At 41.6% G+C, this 15,462-nt stretch overlaps 1 protein-coding gene across 1 annotated transcript in view; it reads right to left on the minus strand.

The window, feature by feature from the left end:
- MTUS2 (microtubule associated scaffold protein 2) overlaps nt 1-15,462 on the minus strand; it is a 318,390-nt gene that overhangs the window by 195,945 nt on the left and 106,983 nt on the right. The window contains exon 3 of the mRNA XM_055801939.1: nt 4,643-7,237. Within this exon, the coding sequence (XP_055657914.1) occupies nt 4,643-6,934 (2,292 nt within the window). The 5' untranslated portion in view covers nt 6,935-7,237. The remainder of the gene's footprint in view (nt 1-4,642; nt 7,238-15,462) is intronic.

The raw sequence follows: 15,462 nt of genomic DNA on the forward strand, positions 1-15,462 counted from the left end.
TACTGTAAGTTATGATGCATATAATATGCCAAATCAATTTCTATTTAGCAATTATAAGCATTTAGAATATGCACTTCAACATTGGCTATAAAAGCTTTGATCCTAGCTGCTTCGAGAGCTTTAATCCTAATGTCGCAAATCTTTAATATGCTAAAAGAGACAAGATTGGCCTTAACTATTAAATATAACATCTTTGAGGCCTCTGCACAGGAACTAGGAGGGCAGATGCAACAAACAGGGATCTTTACATTTTTGCTCTGTATTTTTTCCTTTGTTTGCAGTCCTATTTCCTGCCATTAGATCTTCCCACTTCCTTTTTTATTATAGTCCTATGACCTATTTCTACAAGTTAGGATGCAGTTTTTTACTGTATAGATGATTCTCTAGGCTTGAACTGCAGGAGATGCTCAGCTGCTTATTTTCAGCTTCTGGATACGAGATCGTTCTCCTGGATAAGACTCACTTATCTTTTCTCTCCCTGATGATTTTTTTTCAATCAGAATTCCACTATACCCTTCTGGTCATCTCATATTTAACTTCAGGTGAACATACCAATGCCAAGTACTTCAGTATAAGGAATAGAGAAAGCATTTAAATAAAGAAGCCATGCATTTTTTATAAACTGGGTCATCTTAGCCAAACCTTCAGTCACCTAATATTTTTTCATTATTGACAGTACGCTAGGAGTAACACAGAAGGGCCATAAACATGCACACTGAAATAATCAATCAATCATAAGCATAAAACCTCTTCTCAAGCTGAGAGAAGCAAGAAGGATTTAGAATAGAATCATTTAGGCTGAAAAAGACCCTTAGGATCATTGATTCCAACTGTAATTTACACAAATATCTTTGAAGAAACAGATGCTTTTTTTTGAAGAGCCCAGTTTTGGGGGACATAAACTTACTATGAAGACACATTAATTTTTCTTTTGTATTTAATGGTGAATTCATGAAGTGTAAAATTCAACTGGTCTCAACAGAATTGTATGCAACTACTGATTATAAGGCCATTTTAGAAATATATGGATTAATGTGAAACCTGTTAGCATTCTGTAGATTTTTGTACAAGGGACTTTTAAAGAAAAGATCTGTTGCAGCCTGTCAACTAAAAAGAAGCTCAGCTTAGAGTTTTACTGTGTAGCTGTCTGCTCATTCCCCACCCATCCCATTTAATGATTTGTTAGGAAGAGATGGAAAGTCTGCAACAAATACTTGGAGGATACAGAAATTTCCAGGCTGGGTAATCCTGAGCAGAGCTGGCAGCATGGCCAGCAGGTAAAGATGTCCAACACTTTCCTTCAGGTGTTTGTACCATTGTCAAACATTAACACCTCAAGCAAGAATTCTCTTGTCAAGTGTCTGCTTCAGGCAACTATTTGGGAAAAGAGTTGGTGACATTGGTTCAAGCAGTTCAGACAATGAGATTAGGGCGGGAAAATCGCTGGTTTGACTATGTATAAAACAACTCCCCCTAACCCTTTTTCCCCTACAAGTCTTTCATTTCCACAGGCTTTGGTCCATGCTTTCTAGAGCAGAAAGATGTCTATGCTGGGGAACAGACCCAAGGTGGTGGTTGAACAGGACAGGTGCAGCCTTGGGGATGCAGGCAGGAGAATGGTGATCAGCAGACCTCCTTACAGACTCCCACCAGAACCAGGGCTCTTGGCAGCAGCCATAAGTAGTGAATAAAATGAGTCAGTGGTCACTCTCTGACAAGGCACAGACCATATCCATACGGGTAAACTCTCACCTTACAGACCAGGCTGGTCATAACCATGCTGGTCCTTGGGAACAGCCTCTGGGTAAGCACACGCTAGCCGAGATGAACACTGAGCTGGGGAGTGTGCTCCCAGTCCAGCAGTACAGGCAACCTTGTGCAAGCCTTGGAGGCCGTGCCCTCCCGCTCTTCCGTTCACTAGCACAGCTACAGCCTTGGGGTCACACAGTCTGCTCTGTTGTTACTTTCCACAGACTTAACTGGGAACACAAAGTGGCCAGAAATTCCCACTGGTGCTGACTAGAAGAGGCTGAGGTCCAGGCTGAGATGGGAAGCCCACAATGCGATGAAGCATGTGGATATCAGCTATCTTCCCTGGACAACGACTGGGGGGTTTTAAGCACTTCACTTTGAGTGGTTTTCTACCTTCTTTTTTTTTTTTTTGGTTTAAGACAGACATGAAAGATCTACCACCACACCATGCCAAGGTTCCAAATAAAAGCATCCAAGGAGCTGTCAATGCCACAGGCAAGGCTGCCCGTTTAACTCCATTCCGTTACGGATCCAGTCTCTAAGCACTGCTGGACTGCCCTCATGCCTGAGATGGGATATTTGTCTGAGCTGCTCTACATGGGCACAGGCAGCTCAGGGAACCCTGCAGTCTCCCCACTTCATGGAGGTAGCCCTCAAGGCGTCCTCATAGAGTTCTCCAGGACTTGCCTTGGAGTCTCCTGTCCAAAACAGCACCTTCCTATTTTTTCTAGCTCATGGCACCCAGAGGTGTATCTAATTGTTCCTACCATTTAGCTAGCTGAAGGGGGCTTAGAGATTACAGGTCTGACTGATAGCAGCTATTAACACTCCCTATTACAGCTATGCAAAGAGCTATAGAATACTAACCAAAGCTCTCCAAAGCCCAACTGGATGTGTGAAATAGGGCCATCAGATTTTTTTCTCTCACAAAGACAGTAGCCATCCTGCCCCAGCATCTCTTTGTCTCCAAAACCTCTGAGCCTTCAACTCTGTTCCTTCACCAGGGTGATTTTGATCTATCTCAATTCATCCTAATTGGTTTCTTTCTGATTACACATCAGCCATCTGCCATGAACCTGTACTGTGCACAGTTGCTCTTCTAAGCATCTGTCCACTTCCATGGATCAAAATCATTTTCCTTTCTCTTGATCCATACTGGAGACAAATCAGTCCCCTTTGCATCTTCTAGGGTGGCAGCACAAGAGAACAAATAACACAAACTGCAGTTTGATTGACTTTTCCTTCCCAGCCTTTCCTCCAGGCAATCCAGCTTCTTTGAAGAAGCAGCTTGCTTGGGTTCAAACCTTCCCACTTTGAAATACCCTTCTAATCCTAGTCTAGAGCAGATCATGCTGCAGACTTGCCACAACTTGAGTCCTTCTCATGTTAAGAACAGTCCTCAGTGGTGCACAGAAATTGTCCCTTTGCTCCCAGACGTGTCTGCTGATCCTGCCTGATTATCTGAACCCCAACTGTCCGTGCCATAGATACCTATAGTCTTCAGAGGATCATGTCACCCTATAAACAGCCAAACAGCTGCACAATCTGGGTTATTGTGGCTTTGATTTCCATTGCTATATATTAAATGGTAATAACACAGCAATTTTCCCTAAACTTACCAGGCAATTGTGAAGATACACTAATGATGGCTAGCACAGATAAGCTCACAATGACTTTAATAATTCCTCCTCTGGATGCAAAATATAAAGGACAGAGTTGGAAACCGAAGGGAAGGCCAGTGAGCACTGTCCTTTCTGTTTTGGGATGAGATGGTGCTCTATGAAAAACTATAATCCATGATCACTTCAGTAGGTTGCCTGTTAATACAGCATTAGGGCTAACCAACACTCACACACAATATCTTTAATATGGTTATTTGCCAGCTTTTAATTGTCAACACTGTCACCAAATTTGTTATTTCAATGTTGTTCTTTGGATAAACACCGTATGTAGAATGAGGCAGGCATTAATACAGCCTCAGTAACACCATGAGACACACAGCAAAAAACCAGTAATTTTTCTTTCTTAAAGACTGGTTCAAATTAAAACCACTTGTCTTATCATCAGTATTTATATCAGAAGCTTGATTGTTGAGCTACCACAGGTCCCCAGCAGCACAGGGCAAAGGCACATCACAGACCCAAACGTAGCTCCCTCTTTCCTGTCCTTTCTCCACCTTCCAAGCAAGGTCAGCCTTCCTCCATAGCGCTCACCTCCCAGCATGGATTTCAGGCAACCAGGACTCCTGCCTGACTTATCAAAACAGAAACACAATGAGATATCAGTAGCTATAACAGACCAGAAGGACTTCCATCACCTTTTAGCTGCTTGGGAAGGTTTTCTGGGGAAAGATTTCTTATCTGAGGTGCAAGTAAATATAACATACAACATTAAAACGAGTTAAAAGAAACCAGCTCTGATAGCCCCTGGGCTTCAGTACAGCTAAACAGAAGGGAATTAGTTTAGACCTCTAGTGCTCTGTCTGCAAAAAACTGCCAACTTTCCCATTATGGAGGAAAAGTCTCTGTGGGCAGATTACATTTATTTCCCAAAGCTGTTCTTTGGGGGCAAAAAAGACATTCCACTTATGAATAAATTCAAACAGTATTTTTTTTTTCCTTTCTAAGCACCCATATTTATATTACTAGCAGGGGACTGGTTTCCTGGAAAACACTGAAGGAACACAGTGACAACTTCCAGTCACAGATCAGACATCGCAACAGCGTCAGTGCCAGAAACAGGTAAGTTTATTCAGTTCTAATGATCAGACATTACCTTGATTTAAGACTTATTTCTTATTTGAGGTTTGAGAACTAACTTCTGGCAGCAACAAGTAAGAAAATGATCACCACCTGGCATACAAAAGAGATTGTCAAAGCTGCCTCCTTACCTCCTGCAGAAACTTCTCGCTCATTGAACCGAAGTGATGGCCCGGGGGCCTAATTCCTGACACCACCAGTCCAGAACTGAAGAGTCTTGGCTTCTGGAGGTCAGGTTTAAATTTTTCGTATAGGATGCTGGTGGGCTTCGACTCCCCGCCATTGGATGCCTTCTGCTCCGTAGAGATGGGCATGCCACACGTGGGGCTACCAAAGGGCATCCCTGCTGGCGCAAACAAAGGGTCAAGCTGCTCTATCGAACGAGGATTTCTCCTAATGTATGTGATGATTTTAGGTCTCACAGGTTTGGGCCTGGGTATGGCAGGTTTCACCTCCACACTTTCTTCCAGCTTTTCACTGCAGTCACTGTCCACATCTGCCTTCTCTGCAAGGGAGCCCTTGGAGTGGACCAGGATAGGTTTTGGGATGGCACTGCTGCAAGCAGTCTTGATAGGCACTTTAGAGGATATGTTTAACAACTGCGTACTGTCAATGGGAGGTAGGACTGAGGAGGGTGACAGTTTGTCAACATGAAGTGCATAAAGGTCCTTCAAATTACTGTTTGATAGCGTGGGCTGACTATTAACTTCCCGTGTTGCCACTGGGCGCACAGGAGTTTGGACACATAAAAAGGCATCAGCCTTTGCTGAAATGTTACAGCTCTCCAGTGCTTCCTCTGGAGGATGTTTCTGTGCGTTAGCTGTCTTTTTACTTGGAACTGAAAAGCTTGAGGCTCCTGCATCACTGTCGTGGTTGTCGGGTTGTTGGTTTGACACTGTTTCTGCACTGCATGCTCCGTGTTGATCTGAGACATCAGAAACAGATACAGCAAGATCCTCAGTGCTTCCTTTGACTAATGTCAGTTTATCCTCATTAACTTTCAAGGGTTTGCTGTCAGGTAGATTAATATTCTGTATAAGAGATATCTGTTCACCAACTGTTTCTGTACAACCTGCATCAACTTCATGTAAATTTTTGTTTTTTCTAGGTGTCACTTTGCCACTGGATTTACTACTGCAGGAGAGTGGGAATGATGTTTCCACTTCTTTGTCAGTAAAATATTCCTCACCAACCTGGTCAGTTGCATTGTTGTCACTGTCATTGTTTCCTCTCCCTTCCTCACCAATGGTGACATTATCACTCAGCAATTTTTCATCAGGATAGGTTACCACCTGGCTTGACAATGGATCCTCTGCTTTATTACAGGTGTCTTGAAAATGGGATGCTTGAAATTTTGATGCATCAGACCCAGAGCCTTTCTGTTCCTGCACTGCTGTATTTTCATCTTTTTGACATCCCAGGAACTCTTCCAGCATAATTCTCTCAATCTTTTGTTGACAAGTATTTTTAGATTGTAGAGACAGTGCAGTCTTAAGCTCCGTTTTTTTACTTTTATCACCCTGACCTAATTGTGCTTCTGATTTACTCGCAATCTCATTGGGCTTAACAGTTGAATGTTGAGAATGAGAAGTATGCAGTGTGCTTTCAACGTTAACATTTGGTACATCTTCTGGTTTACTTATTTTCTTATTCCCTGAGGTAGATGGTTTTGAATAAAGTACAGTATTTTCCTCTGAGGTATTGTCAAGTGGATGAAACACCATCCCAAGAAAATGATCTGTGGATGTTTTTTGTGATTTCTCCGTATTTCCTATCAAACGGTGCGACCTGTCAATGGAGTCCAATGATGCAGAAAGCAGACGTTTACATGACACACGGCCAATGCAGTCTTTTGCAAATGTTTCAGATTGAGGAGAGAATTTACTTGGTCTTCCCAAAGAAAGCCTTTTTATTCTCTCCACCTCCACAGTCCTGGACATTTTACCCTTACAAAAGTTCCGGGTTAAGTCAACATCACCTTTGGAAATAACCTCCAGGTTGGCATCGTTTGTGCTACTTTTTAAATTGGACAGACTTTGTCCACGGCTAATCCTGATATACCTTGATATATCCTTAGCTTCGCAGGTCCTAGAATCTTTCCCCATCTCCCTGCTTGTGGTGGAGGGCAGCTTACTTTCCTGTACACTGGTGTGACAGGTCCGAGAGTCTTTGAAGGTCAAGAGTTTATTCTGCTCTGTATTCAGATGAGCAACTTTCTCTGATCCTCCACAGTGTATATTCCCACTTTCATCTGTCAAACCACGTTTCTTAGCATCCCCTTCAGTGGTCCTAGTTTTTTTCACAATTTGGTTGGCATTGGTATCCCCCACACTCACTATGCTTTCATTATTATTTTTTATTTCGCTGCAGTTGTCCTGAAGCTGGGCATAACATGACTTGCTTGGGATTAACGGAGCACTCATTTTGAAGCTTCAGGTGACTGCCTTTTTGACAGTCCTAATTAACGAGAAAGCTTTTTTTTTCCTTGTCAGGTTAACTATTATGCATGCTTCAGCTATATATTTAAATTATAAAGTCATCAGTAGAAAATTCCTTGTCAGAAAGCTTGGAATCTCTTGTCAGAGTCACATTTTTGTGCTGCTCAGTTGTCTTTTGTGCAGCCTCTCGACATAGGAAATCTTTGTGAGGTGCAGTAGAGAGGTTCAACAAAAGCAAGATAGATCTGTTAAGTTCCCTCTGAATAAAACCCAGTTAATCCAGCCAACCTACAAGAAAAAAAACAACAAAACAGAACACAGACATTACACCGATGTCAGGAATCATGATAACTAAACCAAAGCTAAAATCAACAGCACTCTCAGGTACATCCCCAGGATAGAGCATTTTCAAACACTTTAGATGCTGTTTCAATCACAGCTGTGCTCCCAGGACAGATTCTTCGCATAGCACAGATCTCTGACTTGAGAAATTACACAATCAAAACTGCCCTGGTTAGAAGAGTGGTTACTACTGTTTTTAAGCCACACAGATTTACAAATCGAAGTAAGTATAAATAGCTAGGAGAGGTTGGGTCCCAACATCGAGGGTCTAAGCACTTTCATATTGCTACAACAATGTCTTTATTACATCAAGAGTGGCTACTGATGCATTTAAAGCACCACTGTGTAGACAAGCTGTAAGTAATAAAATTCCAGCTCCATTAGAGGATGTGTATGGGTTTCTCTCCTTGCCTTGTATGAATTACTGCTGTACTTGTGCTGACACTCCATTCCTGTTGATACTTCTTAGCCAGATCTATAGATGCCAAGAAAGCAAAAACTATGGCTGTAAGCCTGCATATAAAAGCAGTGTTTTTCTGAGGCATCTGCACACGTGCATGTTCAAATATGGAGGATTATACACCAATCCCAATACAGTGCAACTCCTTTTGGCTTCTCCACCCTGGGGCTTTGGGAGCCCAGATTTTGTCCTCTATCACCTCCAACAAGATGAAGGGGAAATTTCTGTCTATACCATGCCTAAATTCAGTCTCTGAGACATTTTTTGTACCCTGTATGTTCATACCTTTCATCATAAAGAAATATGGGAACTAGAAATTGGAACATGCTCCAAAGTATCTAGAAGATAGAATTAAAACACCTGCAATGCTACAAGCTGTGCTGGGTTTCTAATCAGGGGCTCACAGGGGCAGTAAACAGAAGTGCTGATTAAGTGCGCGGCTCTGTCTACAGCATCTGGGTGCAAGTCTGGGCCTGTGTTTCTAACGCTTGCTATAAGCAGGTCCTCCCAGCCTTTGTATTCAGTTCAGTTCAGTCCTGACCACAACATCTGGCTCTAAGCTCAATCCAGTTTCTTTATACGGTGCACACACATGTTGGTTGAGCCTGGATTCAGGCTTCTGGCATAGTTTCAGCTCTTCAGCAAACAATAACTAATTAAATTAATTCATGAAACAGAACACAGTATTAAGAATTTTACTTCACCACCACAGAATTGTGTTATTATAGATCTCATTCACAAAGCATTGTAAAGCAAGACTTTCAAACTGCTTCTGTGATCTGTCCTTATTCCCAGAGAAAAAAGAATTGAATACTTATTAAATGAAATACATGTATTATGGAGTTTTCGGTTCATTTCTTGTTCCTTTTTTTCTGAAAAAAATTATAATACCAGAGTTTACATACTCAACATGAAAACTTAACTCTAAATGCTCTTCACTGGGCAAACCATGCCTGTTGTTATCTGTTTGGTTAGCTAGAAAGGGGCACTGATGGGCTCCGGAGGGAGCTGAGTTCAGTCAACTTGTGTTTCTCCCTCACTTGGCAAATGGCATCGCTCTGTGGTTTCAAAAGTGAGGGCCACAAAAATGATCAGAGGGCTGAAACACCTCTCCTGTGGAGGCAGGCTGAGAGAGTTGGGATTGTTCAGCCTGAAGAAAAAGGCTCTGGGGGACCCTATTGCAACCTTTCAATACTTAAAGGCTGCTTACAAGAAAGATGGACAAAGAGTTTTTACCAGGGTCTATAGTGATAGGACAAGGGGTAACAGTTTTAAAAGAAAAGCAGGTAGGTTTAGAACAGACATAAGGAATAAATTCTTTACTATGAGGGTGATGACTGAGACACTGGAACAGGTTGGCCAGAGCAGTTGTGGATGTCCCTCTCTAGAAGTGCTCAAGGCCACATTGGATGAGGCTCTGAGCAACCTGATCTAGTGCATGATGTCCCTGCCCATGGCAGGGATGCTGAACTAGGTGACCTTTAAAGGCCCCTTCTAAAATAAACCCATTCTATGATTCTATAATTCTATGAATTGAATTGAACAGTGAGCAAAACTTTGGGGAATTGAGAAAAAGATGGAGGAAACTCGTCTTTCTTGCACCATTTGTACTTTCTCACCAAAAGTGTCACCCGATGGCCCAAAACTTTAACAGACTGTGGTGAGTTGACTATGGCTGGCTACCAGATGCCTACCCAGCCATATTCTCATTCTCCCTTCTCAACAGGACAGGGGGAGAAAACAAGATGAAAAAGCTCATGGGTAGAGATAAAGACATGAAGATCATTTACCAAGTACCATCACAGGCAAACCAGACTTCCCTTGAGAAAAATTAATTTATTCCCAATTAAAATAAGAGTTGAATGGTGAGGAACAAAAGAGCTAAAATACCTTCCTGTGAGGAAATCACCTACTCCTTTTTCCCAGGCCTAGTTTCACTCTATTCACAGCTCCTCCACTCCACCAGTTGCTCCTTCCCTGCCTTTCCAGAGACACTGGACCTCCATGTGCTACAGCAGTATGTATAAATAAATTGGTAAATAATAACTACGAGGTATATTAAACCCTAAGTACCATATATGGCTGATGCATTCAAATGTACAAGTAGAGCAATACATTAATTTGCCATTTATTTTCTTCTCTAAATCTCTTACATGGGTTTAGAACAAAGATAACTAAGACATTTAAAACTATAAACATAATGCTAAGAGGTTGTTGGTTCCTCTTGTTTACACTGTCCCCAATATGATTAGTAGCAATGCAAATGAAGATTGTTTTGGAAAAAATATATTGTGGAAATACCCGTATTAATTGAAAGCATCTTCACACACCTTGTGTGACACAAGCCATGCTAGTATGCTTCAGACACCAGACCAAATAATTTGGTTTAATATTGCTTGTACAAACTGATAGACATGAGGGTCAGAAAGATCTGTCCCCTCTCAAACACAGTGCACTACACAACCTCAGTACACCACCAGCCGAAATTAAGCTCTTAAAGCAGCCAATGCTGGCCAGAGACACACAGTTCAAACGTATGTGCAATTATGTTGCTTTTAAGAGAAGGGACAATAAAATACTGTCTAAGCAGAGATTAATCTCAGACAGTGTTAGCATTGCTCCTGTGCTTCCTCCAGAGTCAGTGAGAAGGGACAGGCACTTTGGAAAGGTGGTTCATCTCGTGCTAACACCTTTCAGAATGGACCCTATGCACCCAGCCTTCCAAGTACATCCTTATAATTACATCCATACAATTACCCAAAATATTTTCTTCTGCAAAATATTGCCTGTTTAATTTTGTAATCTGTTTTAAAGTTGCCATTACAATGAATACAGAATAATGATTCTATGTTTGAAAATAACACAAGACTTTGTTCTGCTATAGAACATACTGATAGCACAGGACTCCTGCTAAATTAATATAAAAATGTAATCAAGCATCTATTCCAATCAATACTTTATTAATCCACTTTTCCCTGTGAAGGAATACAAGCTTTTGGTTTTGGCTCAATTAAGATAATACATACTGTGATAGGCACATTTGGGAATAAGATGTATGCCTTTTTGTTACACCTGGGACCTTAGAAGATTTGATCATTCTCATATAAACATCTTCTATTTAAGAAGCTTTGGCTTGGATTTTCTGCAGGATAGTTGATTTTATGTTGTACTGTCTAAGGCTCAACTTCACTATGCTCTTTGGAGTCAGTGAGATGAAAAGACTCAGCTGTGCCTGGGTTCTGCTGGCTTCTCCTATGTTTTTTTTATTACTCACCTCTCCTGACTGATGTTGGCTGGCACACACACATCTAAAGTCACTCCCTGCTGTGCAGGAATGCTCTGAGATGACCGGGATGTGAACCTCCTAACTCTTCAGATACCCTCTTTAGCTCAGGAACAGCGGGTAAGAGAAGACTTGATCCCGGCAATGACAACACCTCATCACTTGGCAGCATCTCACTGGGGACCCTGGACAAGAAACACAACTGCAAGTCTTAAAGACTGAACTTGGTATATGCAACTCTTGATATGGGTAAACAATTCTTGATACTGTATAGTGTAAAAAATATCCCCTCTGAATTGCTGAGAGTGGAAAATGAAATCATAGCTCTCCATCCCACAACATCTTGGCAGAATGCGGTAACTGTATTTGTGAAAAAAAAAAACCTTTACAAAGTGATGTGAATGTGCTAGACAGTAAAATAAAATGATACCCACCAGACTACAGTTAGCTATGAATCCCACAGGGAGAAGAAAATTTCAAGGAGCCAGAAACATAACTAAATAATTTTGTTTAACTTCAGCAGTATCAGTTTCCTTCTGAGATGTTTCTCTCTTAAGAGCCTCTGTTCTAAACCTGAGCCCATTTAATGATGATCTAAGAAAGAAGTCTAAAACAGTTTCTTCCTGTCTGCTTCTGCAGTTCCTCCACTACACTTTGCTCCATCCTAAGCTGCATTTGGCCAGCAGGTCCCATCCTACCCTCTGGAGACAGCAGGGAGAAGGTGAAGCTGAGCTGTATGATTTCTGTGCCATGACACACAGCATGGACTGTATCAGCAAAGCTCAAGTTTGTAAAACGTAACCAGCTAAAAAAAGAAAGCAGCAGCCTGCTTCTAAATAGTAACAGCAGCTTTTTTTTTTTTTAAACAAGCAGTGCAGAAATATTGCTATCCTCAGTAGGCACCGAATAAAAGAAAAATGGTAAAGCATTACCACGTTATTGGCTATCTGTTTTGGTTTTAATCCACCACAAAAATAGAACAGTAATAATTATGAGATATGGAAAGGAATTATCAAAGCACAAGGAAAAATAAAACTGGAAATAAAGAAATAAAATCTGAAATGTGTTGAGAAGTTTGGCTCTTGTATAAGTATTTCCTAACGCAGGCTGTCACAGCTGCTTACCCATCCCAGTACATATAGTCTAAACCCAGAGTATTTACAACAAGATACATTAAAAACATCTGGTTGTACTAGTAATTCTGTGCATGGCCCAGGCTGATTGCTCTTTCTGTACACAGTGTATGAGAAGCACCTGAGTACCTTATTAAGCAATGGGTTTGTAAATGGCTGGGGCAGAGCCAGTAGCCTGCAAATGGTCAGCCACGGGAATGCTCTCAACCCAGCGGGTAGTGGGGGGTGCTGCGCAGGGATGAGGATCACACAGGCCTTCAGCTGCATGCGGGCCCTGCACACCAGCCCACTTCGTCATGACTGAGAAAGGAGTCATGAAGTGTGACAACATGTTTATCCTCGCAGAAAGTAACTACAACTGCTTGATCACAACTCAGTTGAAAGCCTGAAGTGAGAAGCCTCCGGCCATTTCCTTCAGAGGCAACCCTGGTCACAAGCTCCAAGATCACAAACCTCTGCAGCATGCAGGACAAGGGCTGAGCACAAGCTCCAGCTCTGCTCCCCTCTGCACAAGCAGCATAGATCTGAACAGAACGAGCATCTTGGCGTTACAGCACGCACAGATAGACCTCTGCCGAAACAGACCCAAAGAACGAAATGCTGGCCCACAGGGAAGACACTCCTATTGTCTGCCCAATGCAGCGATGGAGGAAGACAGATGAAAGTACATGAGGAATATATTTGTATGAGGTGGGAAACAGATGCTGGTTTTACAGTTACTACAGAAAACTGGCATGGACAGCAGCATCCTGACATGCACAGGTGCCCCAAGAAATACGGCTGGGGAGAGCTGGCAACCCAGCCACCGCCTCACCGAAGCTTTCTCTGCGAGAGGAGATACTGCTGCATGTGATGCCAGGGCTGCACGCTGCCAAGAACAGAGTCCCACGGCTGAAACAAACACAGTGCTGGAAGGGAAGGAGGCGGGAATATCTTCTTGAGAAGCCCAAATCATTACACAGAACAACTTCCAGTGGTGATGGAAGTTGAAAGCTGATACTAGGACATTAAAAAAAAGAAAAAAGCCAATAAACCTCTTGGAGTGGGTAACATACAATCGGAATTAATTAAAAGCAGTGAAGAAGCGCTCACCCAGGCATGTGATAATTTTGTTAATGTGATTTGGAAGGCTGAGAGCTAAGATTTGGATACACTCCCCAACGGCTTCTATTCATAACAAAGCAGACCCAGCTGTTTGGGGAAATTACAGCATAATCTCATCATTGGCAGATCCTATGGAAACGTTGCTATAGATCACGAAGAGGACAGCACTTCAGATTGACAACTTTCTGCCTGATGAGCAATTAAGACATAGGCAGATAAGAGAAATGGTGGAGCAAATGTTAAATTTTTACACACTGGAAAATGATAGGAAAGCAGTTCTTATTCACTTGTGAAACTGAAACGATCTGAAAATATCAGAGGATTTTGCAAAGCGTGACCCAGTAGCATTTCCAGAATTTAAGTGTTTTAGTGGTTTTAATGTCTTCACAATAAATAAATTATAATCTTTTCACTAGTTATATGATTACCTATTTTTTATCTATACAAATATAATTATAAAAAAGGATATAAAATAGAGAATGGTTTCATATACCAAAGCAAAGATTTTCAGTTCTACTTTATCTGTTATTCACCAAAAAAACAGGTTTTATTTTATACAAATTATTAATGAATTTATACTGGTTTATCGAATTCAAAATGATTATGAACAAACCAGATTTTAAACATTTGCCACATTTAGCTCAAAGATTTTCTAAATCAAGCTTTTTTCATTTTACAGTTCCAAGTAATATTTCAAGATCAAATTTCCTTTGTGTTGACATTTTTTAAAGTTTTTTAAATGGCAAGTCAGGTAACACAGAAAGGTTTATTTCTCTATCCAAATCAGTATTTTGTTTTCCTAAACAGCAGGATGATAACAAGCCCAGTGGAGGACTCTGGCTCTTGCTTTCAGCTAGGCCTGTGAGGAGACATTTCCATGTTTTTATCTTGGGCCAGTAGTTCCCCTTAACTTCCAGTTGCCATGTCACATGAAGGGTATCACACACACCAAATGTGTTAGGTATGGTCACATACCTGCATGGCCACTGGCCAAGCTCCTGAGCGCCTGGAAACTGAGCCCATGATGAATGAGATGGTGATGTAGCCAGAGGATGACTGCTGAGAAGGATTCAGCCCAGGTCCTGCCCACCACCAGAATCAACCAGAAAGTGCCCAAATCAAGAGTTCAGCCTTATCCTCTATGTCCTGTTCACTTGCTGTCTTCACTCTCATTCCCCAGGGGTTTTAGGGTCAAGCCTGCAGTAATGTAATTTCCTTATACAACACCCCTGAGAGATCCCTGGGAACCAGCACAGTTCCCTGTTTGCTGGAAACCACAGCCAAGTGCATCATTCCCAAAAAAACAGCCAAAGGTGAAGATGCTAAAGCAAGGCTGTACCCTGATTTTCCCAAGGGAGGGGAGGTGGTAGCATCTCTCTCCATGATCTGAAGCAATAGGACTGAAAAATCAGGTGCCAGCATGAGACCTCAGTCCTAGAACTCACTGTAGCTCCTGACAGTATCAAATATACAAGTGGCTTGCAAGTGCAACTTTCCTTTCTGAATAAAATTAAAAAATTGAAAAGATGCTCCGTTTAAAAAATAGTTATATATATCCTTAATTGCCTATGTATGGCAACTGGAGGACATAAACACAGCAGGGAGAGCAAAGGGCTTGCACTGTTTTTCCTTTGGCTGAATACCCCTTTTCAGCACTGGAGGGTTTTATCTCACAGGCCCTACTGTAGATGGGAAACAGCCATGACCACAGGCAACTGCTGTTGGCTAAAGAAACCTATGGCCACTTGGTCTCCCTAGGGAACAGACCCACAACTTTTCCTGCCATGGCAGTGGCAATGCAAAGAGCAGAAATCTTTGTACAGCTCCTCAATTTACCTCCAGTTACACTGTAGGGATCAGTACATCTTCAAGGCAAACATCAAAAACCTTCCCAGAGAATGTGTATAAATTATTTCCTTTTCATAAAAAACTTGTAAATATATGGGGTTTGTTTTGTTTATTTTTTGGTCAAAACTGCCTTTTGTAATACAAATCTGAAGAGATACCCTAATAATTTATTACCTGTGAGGGCTGAATTCCCAAAGCATGTTATGTGGAAAGGATCCTGCTGACTGCTATTTCAAAGGAGTACAGGATTTGGGATTAAAGATTCTCATTATCAAAACTGACAAATTATTTTAATTATTAACATCAATCAAGTCTCCACAAGGCATAAGCCTTAATAGTTGTT

Source organism: Falco peregrinus, chromosome 4 (assembly GCF_023634155.1).
Source record: "Falco peregrinus isolate bFalPer1 chromosome 4, bFalPer1.pri, whole genome shotgun sequence".
NCBI lineage: Eukaryota > Metazoa > Chordata > Aves > Falconiformes > Falconidae > Falco > Falco peregrinus.